The sequence below is a fragment of the Aulonocara sp. 'chitande type north' Nkhata Bay genome, linkage group LG8 (assembly GCF_057382095.1).
Source record: "Aulonocara sp. 'chitande type north' Nkhata Bay isolate Kocher_YH1m ecotype deep benthic linkage group LG8, A_spYH_male_GT1.1, whole genome shotgun sequence".
NCBI classification, from domain to species: Eukaryota; Metazoa; Chordata; class Actinopteri; order Cichliformes; family Cichlidae; genus Aulonocara; species Aulonocara sp. 'chitande type north' Nkhata Bay.
The window spans coordinates 11,699,753-11,713,731 of NC_141351.1; the positions used below are offsets into that span (position 1 = coordinate 11,699,753).

The 13,979-nt window shown below is 41.9% G+C and overlaps 2 protein-coding genes across 2 annotated transcripts; both read left to right on the plus strand.

Annotated features, from left to right (window-relative positions):
• Positions 1 to 1,089: 1,089 nt before the first annotated feature.
• Positions 1,090 to 4,281, plus strand: mylpfb (myosin light chain, phosphorylatable, fast skeletal muscle b). Its single transcript, XM_086303591.1, has 6 exons — positions 1,090 to 1,222; positions 1,681 to 1,779; positions 2,681 to 2,861; positions 3,013 to 3,091; positions 3,177 to 3,225; positions 3,311 to 4,281. The coding sequence occupies exons 1-6, from the start codon at positions 1,220 to 1,222 to the stop codon at positions 3,410 to 3,412; spliced, it is 513 nt and encodes a 170-aa protein (XP_086159717.1). The 5' UTR covers positions 1,090 to 1,219; the 3' UTR covers positions 3,413 to 4,281.
• A 2,321-nt stretch (positions 4,282 to 6,602) lies between these two features.
• pgap3 (post-GPI attachment to proteins phospholipase 3) lies at positions 6,603 to 13,232 on the plus strand. Its single transcript, XM_086303592.1, has 8 exons — positions 6,603 to 7,149; positions 8,291 to 8,388; positions 8,514 to 8,666; positions 9,444 to 9,506; positions 9,951 to 10,012; positions 10,211 to 10,347; positions 10,488 to 10,692; positions 10,825 to 13,232. The coding sequence occupies exons 1-8, from the start codon at positions 6,858 to 6,860 to the stop codon at positions 10,886 to 10,888; spliced, it is 1,074 nt and encodes a 357-aa protein (XP_086159718.1). The 5' UTR covers positions 6,603 to 6,857; the 3' UTR covers positions 10,889 to 13,232.
• Positions 13,233 to 13,979: the final 747 nt, after the last annotated feature.

A 13,979-nucleotide genomic window follows, 5' to 3' on the forward strand; every position in this document is an offset into this window, starting at 1 on the left:
TAATTTAGGTCATATTTTGCCACGTGAAACGCTACGTCCACGAGCCAGCTAAGACTCTGGATCGCTTCACGCCAGCGTGGGATACCAATACATACATACCTAAGCTGTACAGTTGTGTGATTGATGGCCAGCCAATGATACTCATATATGGGGTTTAGTGGGTGGGTCACTGTCCTCCTATCCTAAAGCAACTATACTGGGAACCTCGAGGAGGAACCCAAATTAGTTCACCCGTGGCAGTAAAGCTGGTCATTTAGTCCAATCATCATTTTGCCTGTTTCTTTTTTTTCTTTCTTACACTTGAATCAGTAAAACAGAAAATGATTCACTATCCTGGGTGTGAGCACCTGTTTTGTCTTTAGTCCCTGTAAAGGTGGCCTCTATGATCTATTTTGTTCCCCTCCCAGTCACATTTTCAATGTTATTCTTTCCACTGAGCATTTCCAGCTACTTGAGGCAGTATTAAAAGGACTGTTTGGATTTCTCACTGATGCACGGTCACTTTTTCCAGAGACCCAGTGGTCGTGTGTCATTGCTGGACCTGGACCAATGTCCGTCAGCCAACTGTTTTCAGGTTTCACAACTGTTTATACACCCTGATGGCCACTAATGATCTGGCCATGGCCACAAACCTCAGATCAAACCTATCATTTAGACAGGTGATGACTTCAGGAAATGTTAGCTGAGATATTGAGCAGCACTGGAGTTTTAATTAATAGAAGGCAGCGGGCCGTGCTGATTGCGGGGTAACTGTCCCATCTGTGTCTGTATTAAAGCAGTAAAGCAGCGACACTTTGCCATCACGCACTGGGCTTTGAAGTCTCACAATAGATATATAAAGTTGACAGAAATAGCCACGACAAAGACTCAGTAAGTAAAATGGGGACGTTTCAGTTGTCCTTTACCGTGTCCCGTCTGTCCATATTAGTCCGCACATGACACCAAAGTCACTGTTGGCATTGAATTCATCTCATTCCAAGACTTCTGCGGCCTATTTTGGATCATCAGTAAACCGATCCCCCCAGCCACCTCCTCGCTCCTCCCTCTTTTTCTTACTATACCCCAGCTCTATTTTCCTGCCAAACCTGATGGTGTGGCTAAAGTTAGCCCCCTATGGGCTAGTATATAAGACCCCAGGCATTCAATACCTACATGTCAGTCACATCGGCTTGGTGTAGGCTTCTCTTCTTGACCAACAACAACCTCACAAACTTGAGAGATGGTGAGTGTGGCCACTTCATAGGGTTTAAAAAAAGTCTTTAGGATGTTGTCTACATTAAAATGATGAGATGGGCGTATCATTAAGATATTTGCTATCTGGACTACCAACATCCCAGGAAGTGAACTTGAAGGAGTGCCAGTGTCAGTGTTATCTGCTGACTTGAGCTAAAGTTCGGGAGGACCTATTCCTTATTATTGTAGTCCTCAACACATTACATAGATTCTAAATTGGGTGATTGTTTCAAAGTTTATAATTTTTTTTAAGAGGGGGAAAAATTCAGTCATTACCCCAAAGATAGATTCAACTGGCAAAACTGCCAATCCAAGCTTAATTTATCAGGAAGAAATTTGATTGATTTATTTTTCTTCATATGATGATTTTGAGAGTTAACCAGGATCTGCTTCTTTAGTTCATGTCATGTATGTATGGCTTTTCTTACACCTCACATCATATCACAGGCACCCAAGAAAGCCAAGAGGAGGCAGCAGCAGGGTGAGGGTGGATCCTCCAACGTGTTCTCCATGTTCGAGCAGAGCCAGATCCAGGAGTACAAGGAGGTAACCTTTTCCTCATCACACCTCAAGCTTTCTATCAGTACCTTCTAAGGTGGTGATGTAACCGAGCACTCTATCATGTGACCTTGAATGTAACGTGAGAGAGCTGTCAGAAGATATAGATCTCGTCACAGCAAAAAATGCCTTCATCAGCACGGCAGGACAGTAAATTTCAGCTCTCCTGTTGACAGCAGTTACCTCTGCTCTATGCTAGCTTAGGAATTCTCCTCGGAGACACTTGCTCCGTGACTCCACTGGAATGTGGCCCAACAGCTGGTGCACAGGGGAAGGGGAGCTCAGGGTTGAAACTGAAGGAATTTGGGGGGTTTTAGCACTGTGATCAACAAGGTAAATAGTGTCGTTATCAGTAGATTATAGAAATCAGGATTCATTTGTAGGGGTTTTCTTCAGTAACAGATCTAAATGAAAGACAATACAATGTCAACAGTAGCTTGGCAGGACCTTAAGAGGCCTCAGAAGCAGAGAGAACATTGGTAACATGGTCATAAGATTTAGTCACAAGGCAAAAGGATGACAGCTGCAATCAATACCTTCTCCTTAAATGTCGCAAAGGGCTTGTCTCACATTCCCAAGCCATTTTAACACCTTAGAAAGACAAGTGGCTGACCAGCTGCCAAGTCCCAAAAGGTTTGCAATGCCATCTTTGGTTTCATTGGGTGATACGCCCTCCTATGTGGAAGGAGAAGGAGCTAACTGCTCCACAGTTACACATTTACATTGGCAGAGTGCCTCGCACAAATAATCATGAAAAACAAGCTGGATAACAAGGACTTGTGAGAAATGTGAGAATCTCAGTTTTCACTGGTTTTAATTAAGTGTTATTTTAGCTGAAGTTTGGCTGAACTCTGATCTAATCTCTGACTAATCTCCCGGTCTGTGCCAGGCTTTCACAATCATCGACCAGAACAGAGATGGCATCATCAGCAAGGACGACCTCAGGGACGTGCTGGCCAGCATGGGTCAGCTGAATGTGAAGAATGAGGAGCTGGAGGCCATGGTGAAGGAGGCCAGCGGCCCCATCAACTTCACCGTGTTCCTGACAATGTTCGGCGAGAAGCTGAAGGGTGTGTTGGCACATATCAGTTGTCCTTTGTATTCTATTTCATGAAATACTTGGTGCTGTAAGGTGATGGTTGTTATTTATCTAAACACTTAATGTTATGTGATTAACATAATTCTGAATTATTATTTTTTTCTATGTCTTTGTTTTCATAGGTGCTGATCCTGAGGACGTCATCGTGAGCGCTTTCAAGGTCCTGGACCCCGAGGCCACTGGCAGCATCAAGAAGGAATTGTAAGCTTATTTGCGTTTATCTTCCATCTCTTCCTGCTGTAATCTTTCATCTTAATCTTAAATTTCCTGCGTTTTCCCTCTCCAGCCTCGAGGAGCTCTTGACCACCCAGTGCGACAGGTTCACCGCTGAGGAGGTGAGCTCATCGGACTTGCAGCGCGATTTGGCCCTTGTTTTTTGCCAGGCTGTAACGCATTTCTTCATTTCCTCTTCATCTGCAGATGAAGAACCTCTGGGCTGCCTTCCCCCCTGATGTGGCTGGCAACGTTGACTACAAGAACATCTGCTACGTCATCACACACGGAGAGGAGAAGGAGGAATAAATCCTCGACATCTCTTACCTCTGTTGAAACCCACACTTGTCCAGACCCTTAATTCTTCCTCCTCTCCACCAATCTCCTCATCCTCCTCGCACACACTCGCGCCCGGGTCGGCTCTTTCTTCTTACGAAAAGACTTGTCTCCTCTATCGAGATGTTCAGTGAGAGGACGGGAGGCTGTGGGGGTGTTTGTGTGTGAGTATCAACAGGGGAACATGGGATTATTTTCAATAAAAAATAATCTTGTGACACCGAAACGCTCTCTCTATCTCTGTCCCTGCCTCTTCTTCCTCCATCTTTTCCCTCCCCTCCTCGCCCATGACTCATTCTGTCCTCCTGCGTTGAGGCCAACAGTGCATGCATCATACCTACATATATATGCATATGCAGTTCAGTGTGGTTGGTCAAAATGTCTCTTGGGTGCTGTGGTGCATGCACAGTCACTTGCTTGAAACAGGCGAGCAGTCTGGCCCTGGCGGTCTGTTAGTCTCAACCGGGCACAGAGTGTTTAATGGATCCCTCCTTCTGTTTGTACTGGCCAGGAGTGCACAGTAAAAGAGTGGGAGTACTGCGCTATAATAGTTTGCCTACCCCTCTCTTTTATTTTGTCACTCTTTAAACACAGGTACGAAAGGAAAGGTTACAGTAATAAGAGGAAAGCACGATTTTAAAAGTCTTGTAAATAGAGAAAGAGATGGTGAAAGACGGTGGTTGGGCATAAAAAAGCTAAACAAAAGCAAAACAGCTTTGTTTTTGATTTTTCTTTCCCCCCACCTCACCCTCACTGCTGTTTCCACTCCTGCTGCTGTGACTGTGTCTGTGTCTCCACTGTAACAAATAAAGAAGTACAAATAAAATCCACTATCTTTCGTACCACACTGTGTCTCTTGGTTTAAGTGGGAGCGCGGGTGAAAGGACTGCGGGGTGACTGTGGAGCACCGACTGACTGTATTATGCATATGGTGAAGCATTATCAGTGGGAACTTTATCCATCATCCCATTTCTCAATATAAATCTATGATCCCAAATCAGGGGTGGGTGCCACACTTTCAGGGTAAAGGTACAAACCAACATAGTAAGCAGAAGAACTGTAGTCTACCTTTGAATCTACTTCAATCCTTGATTCCAATAAATGTGACACCCTGTGAGTAGTAAAACCAAAAGTTGTTGGATAAAATAGCGACAAAATCAGATTTTCAAATGATTTAAACTCACATATTAAATTTAAAATATTATACAGAAAGTTCCAGAATTTTGAATCGTTTTTCTTGAGACAGAATTGCAAAGAATTTGGGAATTTTGAACCCCCACCCCCAACCAGATCAAAAAGAACAAGATTTAGACGCCGGATCGGTTGGGATCCAGGTTATTAACAACCACCTCTGGTGCTGTTGGCCAGTGGGGTGCCAGTGGAAATGGAGCCACTGATGGCCAAAGACAAAGGAAGACAACAGAGTGAAGGTGTTAGGAGGCAGCAGGGGGAGAAGGAGAGGCAGGAGTGTGGAGATGGTGAGTAGGGACTTTAAATGTAGGAATTAGGAGAAAGGGAGAGAGCTGGCTGATATGATAGAGAGAATAAAGGCAGACATATTGTGTGTCATATATTGGATAAAGGATAGTGAATATGATGCTGCCAGCCAGGAGGAAAAAAGGGAGATCTATTGAGAAGGTTCCAATAAAAAGACATACAGAGGGTTGGGGTGTCTTAAGAGGATGCTAGCTTTAGGGTGAGATGGCGGCAGATGATCCATGGAGAAATCTAAAGGGAAAAATGATGGTAGAAGAAGACTATCTACAGTTCCCAAAAGGTTGATTCTGTTCATCTGAACGCAGCGTCGTCAGTGGGAGAAACGTTTCGTAACTCATCCAAGTGACTTCTTCCGTCAGTTGCAGTCTCAGCTGAGACTGAAGAAGTCACTTGGATGAGTTACGAAACGTTTCTCCCACTGACGACGCTACGTTCAGATGAACAGAATCAACCTTTTGGGATTCACTAATCTGGTTGATTGAGCATGCATGAAGACACCATCTACAGTTATTTATATTATCAGAAGATTCAAAATGTTTGGAGATAAGACCAAAAAACAAAACAAAATGCTGTGGCAAGCAGCAGACGTGATTTCCTAGTGAAAACCATGGCAATCGGTTGTGAAAAAGAAAATCTGCTGTCACTGTCAGTGAGCACAGTTTGACACTGCACTGCAAAATAAAACTCAATCATGAAAAAAAAGAAATGGAAGTATTTAAACATTGTTGAGAAATGGCATCATCTTCTCAGCCATGAGCTCTTTACGACAGAGTCAGTGAAAAGTGGAAAAAGTGGATCTCACCAAACTGGTTTGTTATTGGCGCACATCTGGATCAGTGCACGTGCAACAGACAAGCTATATATCTGTGAAGGGACCATTAAAGCTGAATGATACATATGTTTTGGAAAGCTATATAAAACCATTAAGATGATTTCTTTTTACTGTCAGCAAAACACTCTGCAATGATTCCAACAACACACCTCTGAAGGGAAAGAGTCTGGATGCTAAACTGGCCTGCCTGCAGTGTAATACCTCATTTAGACTGAAAAATGTAATTCCCATTTTCGTTTCCAGGAAAGGAAAAAAACTTTTGCAAAAAATAAAATCTAAATATATTAATGAATTCCTGTCATGAATGAATCCCAGACAAATCTGGTGCAGTTTCTGATATTACTATTATTGTTGTTATGATAATAATAATAATAATAATAATAATAATAATAATAATAATAATAATAATAATAATAATAATAATAAACTATTATACATAAACGTTATTTAATCCATCATTGGAGAAATTCATTTGTTACAGCAGCAGTAAGGACAGGAAGAAAAAATGAATTAGAGAAATTATAAAACTAAAAATTGAAAAACAAATGGTAACAAATGGTTAGTATTATATGCAATAAAATAAATTTTATTGAGGCATTGCATATTATTATTATCATAACAATTTTATATATTATACTTTACATTATTATTATTTTACATTATTATTATTATTTAAAAATCAAAAGATCAATGGGTCACGTGACCTGGTGACGTTGCGGACTGAATCAGGATGTAAAGGTTTTTGCGACAAAACTTACCTCCTTCAAAATAAAAGCAACCAATCTTAAGATAGTAGCCAGAATTTATCAAATAAGCCGTATTACGACGTAGAAATTATGTTTATGAAAAGAATTTTGGTAAGTTATACTAGCTGAGACCTGTATGATATAGGCTACTACAACTTGAGTAAATACGCTTCCGGGAAAGTTGTTTTAATTTTGAAATGTCGACAGGAAACGCTGTTCGAGTTTGAAACTTGGCTGAGCTCAGGGGAGCAGAGGAAGAGTGGGCATTTCCCGGTCCATCAGCGGTACTGTAACACATTTCAGGCCTGGTTTGTCCGCACAAACTGGGGATGGCCCCGTGGTGATGCGCGCTGTAGGCTTCACGCCGCTGTCGTCCGGTCGTGCCTTCGTGAATCCTGACGGGCCCAGAAGAACCGCCATGGCCTCTGTGGTTTCACTCCGCGGCACATCTGTCACACTCCCCGCTGTGGTCACCGTCCTCTTGCTCCTGATGTCGGTGACCACTGTGCAATCCTCTCAAGGCGACAAGGAGCCGGTTTACCGAGACTGTGTGAAGCAGTGTATCCGCGCAAACTGCACCGGAGCTCGGCTAAACGGCTTCCTGTCTGCCCAGCCGCAGTACATGGCGCTGACAGGTGAGTTGCTCTTGTCGGCAGGTAAGTTAAGCTAACTTACCTTGCTAGCAATAGATTTTTCCATCAGTGCTTATCAATATTGTGGCAACTTGTACATGCATATATCTGTATAGCAACATTTGCTAACTGACCCCCATTAATTTGCTGTTTACATTCATTATATTCACTCGTGCATGCAGGTGCTTTGTACTGATGCCTACATGTGTGACTTTTAGTCTTCACATGCCTTTAAAAAGAAAACTGTGACCTTGTTTCATGGCCTTCAACACTAAAAACCAGATTTTCAGGCTGGTCAAGCTCTCCCAACAGCTCTATTGTCACCCCACCCTTCTGCCATTATTATCTTTTCTGTGCTGTGTCTACACAACTAGTTAGCCAAAAGGCAACCCCTTTAAATATTTAATTAATTGTTTTCTTTTACCTCTATGCTTAAAGTTGTATAAAATATCCAGGGAATGCCTTTTGTAGTTGCTTGTGTATTTAAGTTTATTCACTGCTATACAAGAATTGAAACCGCTTCCATGCTTATTTTATTGACAAAATACACCTCAAGTATGGGCTATAAATAAACCAAACAAAAAACGTGTGAATCTTGTTGTGTTGTCTGGCACGTCTATTTGACTTATAGCCTATAGCACATTTAAACAACAGACTCTGACCCAACGTGCTGTAGAGACAGGCACATTTGCATTCCAGGTTTCCAAAACACCTGGTTTCAAATTACATGAAAATCTGAAAGATGTCTTTTGTTGTGTCTGCTGGAGGTTTCTTCCTGTTAAAAGGGAGTTTTTCCTTCCCAATGTCACCAAAGTGCTCATAAGGTTGATTGTTGGGGTTTTCTCTGTATTATTGTAGGGCGTTTACCTTGCAATATAAAGCACCTTAATTCAACTGTTGTCGTGACTGGGTGCTACAAGTAAAGTTGAGTTTATTTGAATTGTGTTAACTAATTTTTGTAGAAATTTAAAAAAAAATTACAGCGATTTAATGGTCATTAAACTATGTTCAGAGTTTGCAAATTAATAATGATTCAGATATCGTTATTGGTGTCAACAATGCTGGCCCTGTATTTAGTTGTATCCGATCAATATCAAAATTTGCAGCTCTGACGTGCTTGCACTCTGCTCCTCTCTTTGTTCAGGTTGGACATGCCGTGATGACTGCCGCTATCAGTGCATGTGGACCACAGTCGGCCTTTACCAGGCTGAGGGGTACAGGGTCCCACAGTTCCACGGCAAGGTTTGTTACTACCTACCCAAGGTTGATCAATAAAGGATATGCTGTCCACTTTTATGTATTCTGTGAGATTTCATTGATTTCAGTCAAATCTGAAATTATGGACGAATTATTTTTTTCCCCTACAGTGGCCGTTTGCACGCTTCTTGTGTTTTGAGGAGCCGGCATCCGCGTTGGCCTCTCTGCTGAATGGCCTGGCTTGCCTTCTCATGCTACTGCGCTATCGGAGCACGGTGCCACGACAGAGCCCCATGTACCACACCATCAACGCCTTCTCCCTGGTGAGTTGATTTCTGTATCCGGATGTGATGGAGAACATTAAAAAAGTGTGTGTTTGTGTTTATTGTACTTCAAAAGGGCAAAAAGTCAGTTATCTTTGTTATGCTTGATCACCTAAAGGACAAAGTTGTCTATATGCTGGCTGTGTCTGTACACTGATTGGATAGACTGATTTTATTTTGTGGCTGGAATCCCTGATCTGAGTCTCCCATCACAGTACATCACAAAGGTGCTCTACTGGATTGAAATGTAGTAACTGTGAAGGCCATTTGAGAGGATTTGAACTTTGAGATATGTTGCACTATCTTGCTGGAAGCAGCTATGAGATGATGGTACACTGTAGCCATAAAGGGATGGACATGGACATGTTTATGCCAAATTGTGACCCTACCATCTGAATGTTGAAGCAGAAGTGGAGACTCATCAGAAAGGACAAAAGTTTTCAATCTTATATTAAATCTTCTTCTATAAATCGTAGCCTCAGTTTCCTGTTTTCAGCTGACAGGAGTGGCAGCCGGTGTGGTCTTGTGCTACTGTAGCCCATCTGCTTGACCCGTTATTTATTAACTGCCCAGCGTTATACCTCAAGAAATAGTTACTAACTTAATAGAAAGCGCTTCTAGATTACCTGGCCAATAGGTTGCGTTTAATAGGCTGTGTTTTTTAAAATGATAAACAAAAAATGCATTCTATCAAAAACTTCTATGTCTGATGCAGAAATTATCCAAACAATGAGTTATTCAGACTTTAATATTTAAATCTTTGTGGGGTGTTTTCAGGTATCTCTCAATGCCTGGTTCTGGTCCACAGTGTTTCACACGCGGGACACCTATCTCACTGAGGTAAGGGCTTTTAAACCTCTAGTAACTTATTACCTTAAAAAGAAAAGAAAAAAGAGTTGATTTGTGTGTGTCCTACTGGGGATCTCCCACCTTTGAATCCCGTTTTGTTCCATTTACTTGTGTTCAGTCAGCTTGTTTTCTGCCAGAAACACTGTTTAAACAGTGTTTTACAGTTTTACATGCAGTCACATGATCTAGTTTTAATAATAATAAATAAAAGCTTTACTTTAATGTACACCGAGAGAGGAAAACTGCTAATGTACATTTCCACTTGCCAGACCACCTGTTGAGATGAGCATTCTGCTCTTTGATTGGTTAATGAGCTTAGCAAATGAGCAACATCCTAATGCCATTACTGATCAACCTTCGAGCTGTGCGTGGTGTAGTTTCTGTAAACAAGCACTGGTTGATCTTAAGTTAAGATTTTGTATGTTTTTCTTATAGAAAATGGACTATTTCTGTGCAACAGCAGTCATTCTTTACTCAATCTACCTGTGCTGCGTCAGGTAAGCAAACCTTCCACACCCAACTAGCATCCGAAACCACATTCTAGATGGTAATCATTAATCCTGGTTCAAATATCTTCTAGGATAAAGTTGGATTAAAAACGAGAGAGAATATTTGTCAAGTGTGGTCGTTATAACTCTTTGTCTTACTTCTCTGAATATGCTCACGTTACTTGCCTTCCTTCCTCTCTTTGCCAGAACGTTGGGCCTAAAGCGACCCGGTGTGTCCAGCATGGTTGGAGTCCTGCTCATTTTGGTTTTTACCTCACACGTGTCCTACTTGACCTTTGTCAGTTTTGACTACGGCTACAACATGGCTGCAAACGCCACAATCGGTAGAGTCCATTTCCACAAGTAACCTATAAGCCTGTATATGGTTGATATGTGAGGAATTCATTCCTTGCTGTCCTTCAGGCATCAGCTCTTTCAGATATGTGATTTAATGCTCTCTGCTCATCTTTTTTGGGCTTTAAAGGCATGGTAAACCTCTTGTGGTGGCTCTGTTGGTGCTGGCAGAACCGGCGGACCCTGCCGTACTGGTGGAAGTGTGGCCTGGTGGTGGTGCTGCTCCACGGTCTGGCCCTGCTGGAGCTTCTGGACTTTCCCCCACTGCTTTGGGTCTTAGACGCCCACGCTGTTTGGCACCTCAGCACCATCCCAGTGCATTTCCTTTTCTACAGGTTTGTAAAAAATATGCGAGAGATGGAATTGCAGAGAAAATAAGTGTTTTGGCACTAATACTGAGAGAAATGTTAGGGGACTGAGATGCAACTACCTTATGGTGAATAATCGATACTTTGTTCTTCCTCCAGTTTCCTCATAGACGACAGCCTCTACTTACTAAACACAGAGAAGTTGGGTGTAAAAGTCGAGTAGGAGGAGCTCTTCGCCTCTTCACCTTGCCTACACCTTCGCACCTTTCCAGTCAGGGCAGCGGGACACCCGAACACTGAAGTAGCTCAGCCTCCCAGATGACATGCATGATATCTCCACAACGTTCATCAACGCAGACTTTGTTTACATTTTTTTATTTTCTTGTATTTATTTGGGGTAAATTCTCATTTAAAAAAAAACAAAACAAAAAAAACCAACCACACAATGTGACGCTCACTCCACTTTGCCTTGTAATGATGATGCGTGCTACCTTTCTTTCACCGTCATTCGTAAGCGCACGACAGGATGAAGGAAAAAAGTATTTATTTCGACCCAGAGCAGACCCAACTCTTCACTCAAAACGCTCCTCGGGTTTTTGCGTAGTTGTGCGAGTTCCCAATCCCATAATTTTGACACTCACCAGCGTCTTTGGACATCCAAACAGCAGTTCGATGCGCTGACAATAGATGGCACCCTATCATTGGTCGGGCCTCTCGGCGTGGCGGAGCAACATGTGTTGGGTTCCGTGTGTGCCAAAAGTGGACTGGCAGACACAAGCGAGGTGCCCCCCCGGTGAAGGGGGGCCGGCAGCTGATTGTTCCAGAGTGAGAGAAGCGGGGGAGGGGGGGGGATGTTGGAGGCCATTCTAGCTGACTGTGTCTTTCTCCCTCCCCCCTCACACCTTTATTTTTGTGCCTCTCTTGTTTCCACTGTGCTTTTGTTTGTTGCCGTGTCCTTCATTGTCACTCAGACTTTTATTTTTGTTTTAATCACCTGCCTTTACGTCTTTTTTAAAAATTCTGATGTTGACCAATTTGTGCTTCAGTTTATTGGCAGTTTTGCTCACTTTGGTTGTTTGATTTTTCTTTTTTTCTTTTACATTTTGGTGATTTTTTTATTTTTTTATTTTAAGTATCGTAAGTGTTTTTAGTTTTATTCACCTGGATTGCCTTTTAGTGTGAGGAATGATTGAGTTAGGAAAAATGAGCAATGCAACAGGAAGCTGTATGTTTTTGCTTTTTCTGTTTTTTGTTCTCATTTTTTCCAGCATAAAGTGTCTTATTCAGGGCTTAGTTAATGTGCGAGTGTGTGTGAGTGAATGAGTTGTTGTACACCCATTAATTTTGACTTGGTTGCATTTCTTTCTGCAGTATTTTAAACCTCCTCCATCCACAAATCGGCCTTACACACTGCGTTATAACTTGGGTATCACTGAGCATGTTAAGCTTCGAATTCATTCCATGTACATCTTCGTCCTTCAGAGCGTCCCTTCCATGCGTGCACTTTACACGGGGGTGTGCGTGCACTTACTGTGCTTGTGTGTGAAACTGCGCCCATGCCTTTGTACTGCTGTGTGAGAATGTGAACAATGACCAGTATGTGTGTACATGTTGCCTTGACAGGACATTGTATTGTGTTTTTTTTTTTTGTTATTGTTGTTGTCGTTTTTTAGCATCATAAACTGGATCACAGAGTGTGAGCGAGCTAGATCACGCTGATGTGTGAGCGCATATATGTTGAAGGATTGCTGCATGAATGCGTGTGAGAAGACGGGTATATTTAGCTTCGCTGACAGCCTGCGATGGGGGTGGGGGAAGACAAGAGGACAAAATGCACAGAGAGGTTTGGGTGGGAAAAAGATTCCTGAAATCACGACAGAGACACTGAACAGTTATGAATAGAACAATCTATATATAATGCATAGTGTTTATCATTGCAGCAAAATGGTTTATATTCTCAGTAATGCAAGATCTGTCAGCCCCTTGAGCACTTTTAACACAAAATCTTTGCTTTTCTACCAAAGTCCCTTTGTCCACAGATGAGAAAATTGTGTTTTCACTGGAATTAAAATCTGTTTGAATAGCTTAAATATTTCCTGAAGAACTGGTAGAAAACACTCCAGTTTTTCTGTGATTTCATTCCATTGTTCTGTTTCTTTCTTGCCAGTAACCGCATCCCTTCTCTCATTCGTCTGCTGCCCCCTGCCTGCTGCCCTGTGCACGGTCACCTCTCTAACCAAGTGTACTTTCCTCCACCTCACATCTGTTTGACCAAAAAAAATTAAAAAAAATCTTCAGTAATGGAATAAATAAAATTGTTCTTTGTTGAGAAGAAATTAAGCAGGGGTTGTTTTTTATCTGCACCTAGGATTTATCCTGTCTTTATATTGCACAAATTCAACTTTACCCCATGTCAATTAAATATGAAAAAAAGAATAGTATTCAAAATGCTAACAAACAGAGTATGTGGTATGTGTGCATCGAGGAATGCAGTAAAATATGCCAATGGTATTTGCTCTCTAGCGTCTCGCTGCTCTGCGATGTGGCAAACGCCATTCAGCAGCTGTTGTCCAAGAGCTGCCGCTTCATAGCTGTCTTACAGAAACCATCTCTCCATCTGTAGACTGAAAACGTTTCAGCGGCAGAGGATTGTAAAGACACCATTTTTGGGATTTCTCTGCGTTGTGCTGGTGTAAATGTTTCTAAAGTGGATGCATGAATGGTAAAAATGCACAAGCAGAAAACATTCAAAGTACTACAAGTGCTATCAGGTAAACGCACTCTGGTGGATCACGTTACAAGCTTTGTCCTTAGTGAATACAGCTGAATGTTGCAAATGTTTATGTCCATGAAGGTAGGAAAAATAACTGAGAACTACTGTAAATGTTAATTACATAATATAGTATTTGATTCTTTGCTGAGCCCAAAGTCTCGTTGGTTAAAATCATGAAGTGTTATGATAGTGTTTGGACTTTTAGTGGATGTGTTCCTGTGAACTGTGGTGTGGTTTAGCTAGCACGGGCCCACAACCTGACCTAAGTCTTTGCACCGATAAATAACCTCTGCTCTGCACTCGCCTTCAGGGTTTTTTTTTTTTAAATGTTGAACAGAGCAGTGTTTCAGTGACTGTGAAGTGCAGGGACAGAGGGGACATTACAACAAATCTGATATCCTTTTATAGTTCAGAAAAGATGTGATGTAAAGTCTCTGGAAAGCATATGATGTTATATTTTACAGTAAAAATATGTTTAAGGGAACTCGAAAGTAAGTAGCAGTTTTAATGGCAAACAGTTGCTGCAGATTTGCCACATCAA

What these genes read in the sequence shown, in the direction of transcription:
- mylpfb (XM_086303591.1), top strand. An exon ending in GGCAGCATCAAGAAGGAATT is followed by an intron (nt 3,092 to 3,176) that starts GTAAGCTTATTT and finishes TTCCCTCTCCAG; the next exon opens with CCTCGAGGAGCTCTTGACCA. An exon ending in ACAGGTTCACCGCTGAGGAG is followed by an intron (nt 3,226 to 3,310) that starts GTGAGCTCATCG and finishes CTTCATCTGCAG; the next exon opens with ATGAAGAACCTCTGGGCTGC.
- pgap3 (XM_086303592.1), top strand. Translation starts at nt 6,858, where the DNA reads ATGCGCGCTGTAGGCTTCACGCCGCTGTCGTCCGGTCGTGCCTTCGTG. An exon ending in CCATCAACGCCTTCTCCCTG is followed by an intron (nt 8,667 to 9,443) that starts GTGAGTTGATTT and finishes GGGTGTTTTCAG; the next exon opens with GTATCTCTCAATGCCTGGTT. An exon ending in ATCTACCTGTGCTGCGTCAG is followed by an intron (nt 10,013 to 10,210) that starts GTAAGCAAACCT and finishes TCTCTTTGCCAG; the next exon opens with AACGTTGGGCCTAAAGCGAC.